The sequence below is a fragment of the Drosophila innubila genome (assembly GCF_004354385.1).
Source record: "Drosophila innubila isolate TH190305 chromosome 3R unlocalized genomic scaffold, UK_Dinn_1.0 2_E_3R, whole genome shotgun sequence".
In the NCBI taxonomy this organism is placed as follows: domain Eukaryota; kingdom Metazoa; phylum Arthropoda; class Insecta; order Diptera; family Drosophilidae; genus Drosophila; species Drosophila innubila.
Genome location: NW_022995380.1, coordinates 27,266,298 through 27,278,788, shown reverse-complemented (window position 1 = coordinate 27,278,788; position 12,491 = coordinate 27,266,298). Strand labels below are relative to the sequence as shown.

The 12,491-nt window shown below is 39.8% G+C and overlaps 2 protein-coding genes and 2 long non-coding RNA genes across 4 annotated transcripts; 2 read left to right on the top strand and 2 right to left on the bottom strand.

The window, feature by feature from the left end:
- Positions 1-307: 307 nt before the first annotated feature.
- LOC117791921 lies at positions 308-2,751 on the top strand. Its single transcript, XR_004618115.1, has 2 exons — positions 308-1,709; positions 2,589-2,751. It is a non-coding gene; the product is annotated as an uncharacterized LOC117791921 (long non-coding RNA).
- Positions 2,384-3,098, bottom strand: LOC117791923. Its single transcript, XR_004618116.1, has 2 exons — positions 2,854-3,098; positions 2,384-2,720 (listed from the first exon to the last, which is right to left on the bottom strand). It is a non-coding gene; the product is annotated as an uncharacterized LOC117791923 (long non-coding RNA).
- A 1,975-nt stretch (positions 3,099-5,073) lies between these two features.
- On the top strand, positions 5,074-7,759 carry LOC117789499. The gene is made up of 2 exons (XM_034628529.1): positions 5,074-5,519; positions 7,084-7,759. The coding sequence occupies exons 1-2, from the start codon at positions 5,074-5,076 to the stop codon at positions 7,736-7,738; spliced, it is 1,101 nt and encodes a 366-aa protein (XP_034484420.1). The 3' UTR covers positions 7,739-7,759.
- A 1,406-nt stretch (positions 7,760-9,165) lies between these two features.
- On the bottom strand, positions 9,166-12,086 carry LOC117791785 (bromodomain-containing protein 8). Its single transcript, XM_034631668.1, has 3 exons — positions 11,406-12,086; positions 10,252-11,346; positions 9,166-10,197 (listed from the first exon to the last, which is right to left on the bottom strand). The coding sequence occupies exons 1-3, from the start codon at positions 12,034-12,036 to the stop codon at positions 9,281-9,283; spliced, it is 2,643 nt and encodes an 880-aa protein (XP_034487559.1). The 5' UTR covers positions 12,037-12,086; the 3' UTR covers positions 9,166-9,280.
- Between the last annotated feature and the right edge of the window lie 405 nt (positions 12,087-12,491).

Genomic DNA, 12,491 nt, shown 5'->3' with positions numbered 1-12,491 from the left:
GAGAGCATAAGAGAGGGAGAGCGACTGATCTGAATCTCTTTCCCAGAGTTTTGGTGGCTTAATTACACGCACCATATTACCGCTAATGTGTATGATTTTGTAAAGAATACTACTCAACAAAAGAACTTATTTTTAAATTAATTTTGAGTCGGTTGGCTGTTTTCTGAAAAACAAAAAAGTGGAAAATTTCAAGTGCCACTGAAATTTGAGTACTTTTGTATTTGTCAATATCCAAAGGGCTGAGAGTTCAACAAACAGTTTCCAGTTGCCAGTCGCCAGTTGAGAGCTGTGCCTTGGATTCTCTCTCTCTCTCCCTCTCTCGCTCTCTCTCATGATTATTATTTGCTACCGGAACAAATTACTGAAATTTCTTGGAAGATTGTTCCCCAATCTTTCGCATTATTTTGCCTGCTGCTTTTACTTAGTTTCTTCTCTATTCTCCCTCTCTCTCTCTTTCTGTCGATCGTTCTTTCTCTCTATTCGGTATATAGAGATGTACGTAAATTATATTTAAATAAATATGTATGTATACATATATGAAATATCTTGACAAATACATAACTAGACACTGAGTAAACAGCAATTTCCGTAGAATTGTGTGGCCTGAAACTTTTGTGCAGATCGGGCAGAAATTCAAACTGCAACGACGCCACAATTCTTAAACAATCAGACGACGGCTTTTGAAAGACGCGGCTTGTTGGTGCGGGGGTGAGGTGGGGTAAGGCGGGTGTACAAATTATTGTATAAATCAGCAGAAAAAGGCAACGAGCCGAACAAAAAATAAAAATAATAAACCTTAATTCGAAGCTTCGAGCTTGATTCATTCATACCCATACAACTACACAAATGTATACAATAAGCGTGATCGAAGTGGAGAGAGGAGTGACAGGGTAGCGGGCAGAGGGGAGAGTGAACTGCCAATTGAGCTATGAAAACCGATCAAAACGGTCCGGTCCCAATTGAAATTGTTTCCAGGCACGAGCAATGACACAAAATGATATCCGAAAAGTGACCGAAAAACCAAACCAAGCCCACAAACTAACAAAATTGCAATCCACCAATCACAAGCTGGAAGACAGGCGGACAGGAGAAAGAGGCCCAAGCTTCAGCAACAGCTTCAGCTACAGTCACAGTTCCAGTCAAAATGCCACAGAAAGTCGTGCACTGGCAATAATCATTGCTTGGAGGATGGATGTATAAATGTAGAGCGAGGGAAAGAGGATGAAAGGGAGAGAGAGGCTACAACTCCTCGACGGGCTTTTGCTCTTCTCTGACTCTATTTTGTCGGCGAACATGGATCTAGTGCACGGTTGCTCATGATTAAGTTCGTGACTAGATTTCATGCTCGTCTATTAAGTTGGGTCAACACACACAACATGGCCAATTGCAGCCATGGCTAAGAGGAGAGCAGCAGCCCAAGTAGAGTTGCCATTAGGCATTTATCGAGAGTCGTCAATTAGCCAAATACGAGTACTTAATGCTTGATCTGCTTATAAAACAATTTGTGCTAATGCCCTGCAGATACACATATATGTATGTACATATGTAGACTACTCATAAATGTGAAGCCCTTGTTTGTTAAAGAACGGCAGAAATTAATGATTATATTACTTGCTTCTGACCCGTGACCCACATAATGACAGAGAACCCGCCCGCAGCAACAGTCGCTGCCAAAAATACAGAAGATGCAGCAGATACGGGAAAAAAAGGTATGTCATTGACCTATTGAACTGTACTGTCAGTTAACGCTTGCAGCAATTGTTTGTTGTTTGGCCGCAAAGGCAAAGTCAACTGCGACGCCGCAGCAGCGAGGCGACATTTGCTAGCTAACACACGCCCCCTTTGCTGCACCCGTCGCCCGCATGCCACTGAAAGTGTTGTTGTTGCTGCTGCTGTTGCCAGTAGCCTTTCTGATTTGTGTGCACTTGGTTAGCTGCTTTATGGCCAGGCGACACGCGATTCGATATCGAATTCGAATCGCATGCGTTGCCACCCGTTGACAAATGCCTTCTAACGCTGCAATAAATTTGGACCCAGCATTCAATGTTGTTGTTTCCCGGTGGTTGTTGCTCTGGTTGTTGCTATTGTTGTTGTCAGCGTGTGAAATTGTCGAGGGGTTTGTCGCAATTGCAGTTTGCTCTGGCGCCTGCGGGTGAGTAGGGTGTGCATGTGTGTGTGTGTCGCAACTGCTGATCTCGCTCGCATGGCAACCATGTTGTCAGACCGAATGTCCGACCGTTAAAACAAGACAGATTTGAAAAAGTAATATAATATAAAATTTTCGGTTGTTTCGCTTTCTGTGGCAACCCTGATAAACAAAATTTTAAAATACAAAAAAACGTAAATATGGCTGAAGTGCACCAAATACATACAAAATTGGTAGTTTAGTTAATTTTTTTTTAATTTATTAACTTTTAAACCTCTTTAAAATTGTTCACCAACAAAAATATGGCAACGATGCATTGCAAACAACAAACAACAGAAGGGTTTTTTGTTGCTTTTTTTCTGCCAGTGCTGCCAAGCGACGAAAATGTTTGCGCGCGTTTAACTGTAACACCTGCCATTGACTACATTTAAATTTCTCCAAGTCTAAACTCATTTCAGTTGGCGAACAAAACGAGGCCCGGAACACCTTTCAACCCTGACGCGCTTCAGTCTCTTTCCCCTCTGTACCTTTGGAGTTGTTGTTATTGCCGGAATCGCATTTCTAGCTTCACGCACTGGAATCCAATAAAACAAAAACAAAATAGAGAAACATTTGTTGGCTTATTTACATATTATGTCGAAATGAGAGTGCTGTTATATTGTACATATGTATTTGTAGCTAGCGTTTAGACAACAACAACCACATACCTTTAGTTGGTTTCAACCCCATCGAGTTGGTTGAGAAAGCCAAGCGCAGTGAATTGCAACGGCACAAAGTTAGCCGCGAACTTGGAAGTTGCCCACTTTCTTTCCATTTCCTCTCTCCTTCCAGCAGAGGAAGAAGCAGACTACAAGAAGGCCACGATGACTTGAAGCTGGCAGACGTCAAATGCTGAAACTAATTGATATAATAGTTAAAATAGCAAACTAACGAGAAAGAACAGCCGACAAAACAAAGAGCTAAAAGATATGTTTGTATGTATGTATGTGTGTACTGCGTTGGCGAAGTGCAAAACCTTTCCAATTTGAAAATAGCTTTGTGTTGTGCAGTGTGCTCGTTCCCACAAACAGCAACAACATACAGAACAACACCAACAACAATCACAGCTACAAAGCCAAATGGACGAAGAGCAAGATGACAATGCAGCGATTAAAGCAAAGCAGAACAACGCAACAACTTGAACTCGGAGCAGAGACGTCGACATTGTCTCTGGATCTTCTCTGCCTGCAGCAGAAGCGGCAGCGACAGCAGCACCAGCTGGAAAAATGCTCGTTCCAATGTGCGGCATTTCCGTTTGCCAGTGAGGATGCTGCCTTTGTACTTGTCTTGTGTATATGTGTGTGTATGTCCAAGAAAGAAGAAATAATCACATTTATTAAATCAATAAAATATGTATGCAATTTATGAAAGCATTTTGTCTATCTGTGTTGTTATGTAGAGTGCAATGGCACAAGGGAGAAGAGGATATGAATTTGCTTTGGGCAAAATGAGAAAATTACTAGGATATAAAAGCGATTTGGGTTCTTATTTATGCCAATATTTTCTGTAGTAATATTTTAAGATGTAGAAAAAATGTCAGATTTCAAACAAACAAAAAATGAATAGAATTGTACGGCTTTTGACAGATATATCATAAACTTGCCATCTGGAGAATCCGGAGTACTTATAACTTTTGTTTACAATAAATCTTAATGATCTTTTGTATCTACCTTTAAAACCAAACCATAGGTGGCGTATTTATGGTTGCCAAAAGGTTGCCTCCTAGTAATAACAATCTACTATATGATCTAATTTATTTTCACTTAATTTCGAAAAGACATTGTGTTTGTTATTATGTTTAATTAAACAATTGTTAATGAATTACATTTTTTATTTAAATTGCGCGCCACAAGTATCTTAAAATTAGCCATTCAATCGTTGTCCAGCACTATGTCTATGACAAATTACCATACTGCTGAACTCAGCAGAGTGCTGCCAGACTGACGGAATAAGTCGCTTATATTTGGCTAAATATTTTTAAACCAATCGATAAATGATCGTGATCGACGATAGTAGGCGCGCGAATTTAAAACATTCTGAACTTATATATACCAATGCTTATTGTGCAACGCCTTTTAATTATGTATGTTAAGTAGGTAATATAAGTAATGCTCTTAAAAGCAAATACGAATTAGTAAATATATTTGCTACTTTAACGTATTTAATTTACCTTGAGCTAGGCTTGACTTTAAAATGCGATTTTGCTCGTTTTACCGCTCACACGTAACATGCAACCAACGTAACGAAGGCATTGCAATTGGCCACAACAAAATTACATGAGCGGCAACAGGTAAACAACACACATCCATGCACACACATACATATAATTATTAAATCCAGTTTTGTTTTGCTGACAGGCAACTGTTTGTTTGTTGACCACCCACCCACCCGCAACTCCACCAAATCGGCGGAGGCATGAACGTTTTATTATATCTTTTTTGGCAATTAAAACTTTAAATATTGGCCATGAACTGCTTATGACTTAGATTGAAAGGGAGGGGGGTGTAACCTTCGCCTTAACTTGCCGCCCATTTGTTGTAAGTTTGGTAAGTTAACGCGTCCAAGCAAAGTGGGTTACGGTTACTGACCCACCAAACAAACGGCGTCGTATCTGTGCCATTGTCTAGTTTATGTCTACTTCTCAACAAATCTGTCAGCGCTGCTTTAGTTGGCCATTGTTATGATTGCTGCTCTCGTATTAACACGATTTTGAACAATTCATGCTTCATTTCTGTGTGCTGTACTTAGAGACCAAGTTTTTTTGGACTCGGCCAACTATCCAACTACCGCATTTCGCTGGGGCAACAGTTTCAATTTCTGATTGCCGCTCGTCGCGTGCGGTTCGCGTAAAATTCAACTCTGTGAGCATTTAATTATTTATTGGAATAATGTCGATAATACTGGTATCGATGTTCCGGTTGCTGTTCCTGCTGCCTGTTCACAGTCTTGGGGGCAGTTCAAATTATAATGTAACGGTTGTCGACGATATTTGGAACGCCTTCAGGGCTGTTACCAATGACAGTGCTCTCCTTGACCACATAATACCGGAAATGTATGGTCCAAACATGCATAATGTCAATCCAAAGTTCGTATTCCAAATGCCGACCAGTGAACGCGACGGTTTTCAGACGCTGACAATGCAGCGATCCGATTTTGCGAAACCAATCTTTCCAAATATCACAAAGAGATCAAATATTGCTGTTGACTCGGATATAAACAGCCTTGTGAAGTCTAGTCAGACATTATCGCCATCAGGTGAATGGCATCAGCTCGGCCTGGAGGGCTGGGCAGGTGAGCTGAAGCCTCCATTGGCTTGGCAGGAGCAATCCCATAAGTATGTAAACATATATATTTTTAAAACAAACATTATTAATTTTAAAATAAATGGCTATAGTCTTAATTTTAAATTGATTGTGAATTCATACTCAATTTTCTGTACCAACCCCTTGACATTTTTTCAAGAACTTTCATCTCTCATAACTTCATTAAAATTTAACCGATTTTCAAACGGAATGTCATTTTGTTCATGATTTTGCCTTAAAATTGATTCTGCATTTCATTTGTCATCTAAAAAATTGTGATATTTTTTCGTTTCTAAGCCATGCATCATCCAATTTTTCATACGTACCCCTTGACATTTTTTCAAAATCTTTGATTTCTCATAACTTCATCAAAAATTCACCGATTTTCAAACGGAATGTCATTTTGTTTATGATTTGGCATCAAAATTGATTCTTCATTTAAATTTTTGTCATCTAAAAAGTTTGTTTTTTTTTTCGTTCCTAAGCCATCTATCATCCAATTTTCCATACATACCCCTTGACATTTTTTCTAAAACTTTGATCTCTCATAACTTCATCAAAAATTAACCGATTTTCAAACGGAATGTTATTTTGTTCATGATTTGGCCTCAAAATTAATTCTGCATTTAAATTTTTGTCATCTAAAAAATTTTATTTTTTTTCGGTCCTAAGCCATCTATCATCCAATTTTCCATACATACCCCTTGACACTTTTTCAAAATCTTTGATCTCTCATAACTTCATTAAAATTCAACCGATTTTCAAGCGGAATGTCATTTTGATCAAGATTTGGCCTCAAAATTGATTCTGCATTTCAATTTTTGTCATCTAAAAAATTTGATATTTTTTCGTTCCTAAGCCATCTATCATCCAATTTTCCATACATACCCCTTGACATTTTTTCTAAAACTTTGATCTCTCATAACTTCATCAAAAATTAACCGATTTTCAAACGGAATGTCATTTTGTTTATGATTTGGCCTTAAAATTGATTCTGCATTTAAATTTTTGTCATCTAAAAAATTTTATTTTTTTCGATCCTAAGCCATGCATCATCCAATTTTCCATACATACCCCTTGACATTTTTTCAAAAACTTTGATCTCTCATAACTTCATCAAAAATAAACCGATTTTCAAGCGGAATGTCATTTTGTTTATGATTTGGCCTCAAAATTGATTCTGCATTTAAATTTTTGTCATCTAAAAAATTTTATTTTTTTCGATCCTAAGCCATGCATCATCCAATTTTCCATACATACCCCTTGACATTTTTTCAAAAACTTTGATCTCTCATAACTTCATCAAAAATAAACCGATTTTCAAGCGGAATGTCATTTTGTTTATGATTTGGCCTCAAAATTGATTCTGCATTTAAATTTTTGTCATCTAAAAAATTTTATTTTTTTCGATCCTAAGCCATGCATCATCCAATTTTCCATACATACCCCTTGACATTTTTTCAAAAACTTTGATCTCTTATAACTTCATCAAAAATGAACCGATTTTTAAACGGAATGTAATTTTGTTCATGATTTGATTCTGCATTTAAATTGTTGTCATCTAAAAAATTTGATATTTTTTGTTCGTATCCACAGGGATACAAATCAGCAACAGCTCAGCCTGCAATTGCCGGAATATCCCCGGGATGAAATTCTGCTGGATTTGAAGAGCCAACAAGTTAACGGACGCGTTACGGACATACGCGTTATAGCCCCCAACCAGAAAGAGGCGAATGCCGATGATCTCATGAATGGTCAGAATGTATATTTAGCGCGTGCCAACGATCCCTTTGGATACTCCATGAAGTGGGCCTTGAACAATGACAGTCAGCGGGTAAATGAACGCGGCAAACGGGATGTGACCAGACTCTATTCCATGATTAAGTGCTCCACAAGCTGCGATCCATTGATCTATAAGGGCTACGGCTGCTATTGTGGCTTCGGGGGTCATGGAGTGCCCACCGATGGCATTGATCGCTGTTGCCGACTACACGACAAGTGTTACGAACAGAGCAACTGCATCTCCTACCTGGAATACTTTGTGCCGTATGTGTGGAAGTGCTATCGTGGTAAACCTCTCTGTGCCATCGATCATGGTGAGTGGGGTGGACCAGATTCTTGTGCGGCCCGACTATGTCAATGTGATCTGCGTCTCTCCCGCTGCCTGCGCAATTTCTATTGCCCCAATCGACGCGCCATTTGCACCTCGTCCCGCTCCCGAAGATTACAAAATTTAATATTCTTCGACTGATTTCTAACTGCTAAAGAAATAACCAGGAAACGAATATAATTTGTAATATTTTATTATAAAATAAAAAAAAAATTTGTTGAATTTTATTAAAAAATTTAAATGTATCTCTTGTTTTTGAGCTGAATGTAAAAATTATGAGTTAATCATTAAATTTTTATTTAACTCTTAACAATAATATATCAGATTTTTGTAGACAATTGAATACACACACAAAATATTATTTTTATCCAAGAATCAAGCCGATACATATAAAGGTTACGGTTTCGGTTCCGATAAGTTCCGAAACAACAATTTCGGTAAACGGTTCTATTTCAATTTTCTTCTTTCGGTATCGGAATCAGTACCTTTACGTAACGGTACTAAAAATCAATTTTGAAAGGGATATGTACGGAAAATTTAAAATGCATGGCTTAGGAACGAAAAAATATCAAATTTTTTAGATGACAAAAATTGAAATGCAGAATCAATTTTGAGGCCAAATCATAAACAAACTGACATTCCGTTTGAAAATCGGTTAAATTTTGATGAAGTTATGAGAGATCAAAATTTTTGAAAAAATGTCAAGGGGTATGTATGGAAAATTGGATAATGCATGGCTTAGGATCGAAAAAAAATCAAATTTTTAAGATGACAAAAATTTAAATGCAGAATCAATTTACAGGCCAAATCATGATCAAAATTACATTCCGCTTGAAAATCGGTTAAGTTTTAGCAAAGTTATTACAGTTCGAAGTTGCTCAAGCCTCTGATCTAGCAAGTTTACAAGTCAAAATATTTCTTAATTTTGACATGAATTTTTACAAGAAAATGAAAGGCATCAGAATCAAGTTTAAAGTGTCGTTTTATACTAATTACGATATAAGAAATCAATTAAAGGTAAAACTTGAGATTTAAAATTTTTAATTTTCAAAATTTCAAAGGGGGGACCCTTACCATTAAAGTGAAACCATGACTATGATGGTCGAAAAATAACAAAAAATTTTTAAATTAACAAAATTTGAGTACAGAATGAATTAAGAGACCGAATCATGATCAAAATGGCACTCCGATTGAAAATTGGTTCAGTTTTCTTCAAGTTACGACAGTTTGAAGTTTGTCAACTCTTTGACTTAGCAACTTTTCTACAACCGTACCGGTACAAGCGTTTCGGTTTTCCGTTTTTGAAATTGAATAGCATTATTCTATGATTTTTAAATAATAATTGAAATTAAATGTGGATGAAAATTAAACACTATGGTAATATTTGAACATAAAATATGTCCTGTTTCCAGAATATAGTATGCCTAAGATCTTTTCATTCATTCAGATAATTTTGTTATTTTAAACTTAACTTTTCTTTCGATCGCTGGAAATAATAACTGTGCAATAGTTGCATTTCCCAAAAGGTAATTGATTAAATTGCTTTGAAAGTTAATTACATATTAATGTTATAGTTTGTTGTAATGTTGAACCAGTTACATTTGTGTATAGCTTTATTAATTATAAAAATTTGTGATTTGGTTAACCGCAAGAGTTTGAAGCGGTCAGCAAGTTATATTTATTTTAATGATGTCTTTGGCTCTTCCGTGAGCCACTGCGCGCTTTATTGCCAGCAGGTGTCCTCTCTTTCTCCGTCTTGCCGCTGACATTGGTTGTGCTGGTGCTGTTATCGGATTGGGAGTGGGGAATGGTGGCAAACTCCTTTACAGCCTGACACTCCTGCAGAAACAGACGAGCCGTCTTGTGTGGCGTTGACTGTGGTTTGTAAACCAGCAGCAGATTGTGGCACATCAGCAGCACATCCCGATAAAGCTCACTGATGTTGCGCAGATGACCCGAGTCAATGTTGCGCTTAATTGTGGGCAAGTCCATCGGACGCAGGCACAAGTCTGCATGGGAGTGTTCGTCGTGAAAGGGTCGGCGAAAGGGTGCAGCATATTTGCTTTCCAGCAGCGTACTATATATGCTCAAGAAGAGCTTTTTGGAGGCGGCACGAGTTTCCCGTCGATCATCCGTGTGCTCGCTGGATGCTGGCGAATTGGGTATGCTGTCAATCACTGGGGTGGATGAACAACGCCGCCGTGTACTGGATCTAGCTGTCGAATGATCACTAGCCGTCGTTGTGTCATCATCCACCATGGGACTCTCGGAACGATCGCGATGTGGCAGCTTACGCAGCAGCGGCGCACGTGCCGCAACCGGCGCCGGAGCTGGAGTTAAATTAGAGCTGCTGGTTGGTGTCTGTCGCGGAACTGTTCCCGAATCAGCTTCCGACTTGTGCTCAGACTGTTGCTTTGGCTTTGTGCCGCGTCCTGGTTCATCTGGTTTAATGCTGTCTGTTACTGAAGAAGATTCTTCGTCTGTGTCATGCACTGAACTGCCAGCTGCTGGAGCATTTAACGTTCTCTGCTCCGTGATTGGCTCAGTTGCTGCTTTATCCGTCTCTGTGGTTCGTGCCCTAGTAGTATCTTCTTTGGGAGCTGCAAGAAACATATTTGATTGAGGTGCCATCATTGAATTAGCCTTGGACTTACCTTCGGCCACAGTTTCTTGTTTATCCGTGTTGGCGTCTGCATCTGGGTTCGGATTGCTAACCTCCGGTTGTTTTGCGGTCTCCGACATAGGAGACTTGATTGCTTCAACTGGTTCCACTTTAACGCCGACCATGTCTGAATGGATTTCTTGTGGATTATCCTCACTAGAACTACTGCCTATTGTTATGGTCTCGCTCAGCTCATCCATGACCTCTTCATGGGTCATTGGAGCTGTCGCTGTGGTTATGTTGTCGGCTGTGGGCTGGCTGCGATCTTTGCTTTCCTGCGAAGCAACTGTGGCCAGTGGTATATTGTCATTGGAATCATCACTAGAGCCAATGACCACTTCAGGCGCTTTCGGTACCGTTGGGGATTTGCTAGACTTTCGACTTTCACCTTGCTCACGCTTGAGAGCGTCTAGCTTGTCCTCAAAGTCGACTACCTCTGTTTTGTTCGACGTGGACGGCGGTGAGTCGACATTGCTAACATCTTTTAATATCTCCTCATCAATCACGCTGGCCATGTCAATGTCAATGTCGTCCATAATGTCATCCATATTCTTGAATACCTCAAGAAGCTGCTGCTCCTCTGCATCGGACTCATCTACAGCATCTGCAGTCTCTGCAGACGTTGGCTCCAACTCTGCGGCTGGCTGCTTTTGACTTGGACTAATCTCTGTATCCGTAGTTCTTGTGGATTCATTTGCTTTGCCAACTGCTGCTGCCATTTTGTTCTTCTCCAGCAGCATGGAAAGCGTTGGAGCGGCTTGTGATGGACTGCGTCCAGTTGTGGCTACCTCAGGCAATGGAGGTCCGCTTATGGGTCGCGTCATAAATGCCGTGTCGCTGGGACTTTTCATAACGATCGCTGGCTGATTGGGTATAGCGCCTGCACCGCTGGTCAACAGTGACGTTATCGTCGGTGCTGTCGCCCGTGCCACACTGCCAATGCCGGGCGTAGTGGGTGTTGTTGCTGTCGGCGAGGTTACACTGTTAGCATTGTTGCCACCACCGCTGCCGGGCGATTTAAGCAACGATGTCAGCAGAGGTGCAGGAGCCGCCTGGTGTTTGTTGTTGCCACTGGCGGCGGTAATGCCTGCATTTAGGATTTAAAATTTGTTATAACTATATTTAAATTGCAAATAATTAACCTACCGGCAATGTCTTCCACATCCATGTCCACGGATGTTGTGTCTGCTGTCATGTTGGAACGCCTCCCATTGGCATTGTTGCTGTTGTTGTTGCGCCAATTGCCTGCAACATCTTTTTTGCGCTGCTCACGCTCTCGCATCCGATTCTCCAGCTTCATTTCATCAATGCGCTTTGTCTCCTGCTCCTTCTCGATCTCCTGCCACATTTGCTGCAACTGCAGCTCGCTCATCATGTCCGATTGCAGAGACTCGATTTCGCGCTGCACCTGGCTATATAGCTCCTGATCTCGCCGCATCTGTGCTTTAATCTCTAGCAAGCGCTCCTCAGTCAATCGGCGCAACAATATTTCAGTTGGCGTTTCCACTGCCACAGTCGCGGGTGAAGAGAAACCAGCGCTGCTTTCATTCGTACGCTTCTTGCGTTTGGTCGTCTCCACGGTCTCCAATAGATGTCCATACTGCACAGCACAGTTCTTCTGCGAATACCAATCTGCCGGTCGTGTGTTTCCATTGCCGCAGACAGATTTCAGTGTGCGACTTACTGTTATCCAGTTCTGATCACCACTGCAAGATACAGCCGATGCCAGGCACAGTTGCTCCCGTTTTGACCAAGTATCGAGCGGAGTTCGACTCATTTGACAATATTTTTCGTAAAATCGCTGCAAAATTTTATTCTTGTTGTAGTTTGGAAATTTTTACTAAGGTTGCCACCCAACAAAAATTTCCGACCTGGTTCGATTTTTTACCCAAAACCCGATAGTAGTTCAATTAAATGATTCAGTTCAGTAGCTCAATTTTTAATGAACGAACTAATCAAGTTCAGGTCAGAGTTAGCGCCAGTCGCTATAAATTTAAATTTAGGTATTGCAAATATCCAAATGCCATTTCTTTGCAATAAATTAATAATTTTAAAATAATTTAAAAATGGATATTACATAAAATTTAGAAAAATATTTTAATGAAGATTTTAGGCTTTTTATTTCAAGGGAAGTTACAAATTTAATTCTGAAAAAAGTATTCAGAAATGCAGAAAATCACAATAAAAACTCTGCAAAAATTTAAAAATTCTAGCTTCAAAATTAAGAAATTT

Bases quoted from the DNA above. Each gene is read 5' to 3' on its own strand.
- LOC117789499 (XM_034628529.1), top strand. From the start codon at position 5,074: ATGTCGATAATACTGGTATCGATGTTCCGGTTGCTGTTCCTGCTGCCT. The intron at 5,520-7,083 runs GTATGTAAACAT...TCGTATCCACAG, and splicing joins TGGCAGGAGCAATCCCATAA to GGATACAAATCAGCAACAGC.
- LOC117791785 (XM_034631668.1), bottom strand. From the start codon at position 12,036: ATGAGTCGAACTCCGCTCGATACTTGGTCAAAACGGGAGCAACTGTGC. The intron at 11,347-11,405 runs GTAGGTTAATTA...TCCTAAATGCAG, and splicing joins GGATGTGGAAGACATTGCCG to GCATTACCGCCGCCAGTGGC. The intron at 10,198-10,251 runs GTAAGTCCAAGG...TGTTTCTTGCAG, and splicing joins ACAAGAAACTGTGGCCGAAG to CTCCCAAAGAAGATACTACT.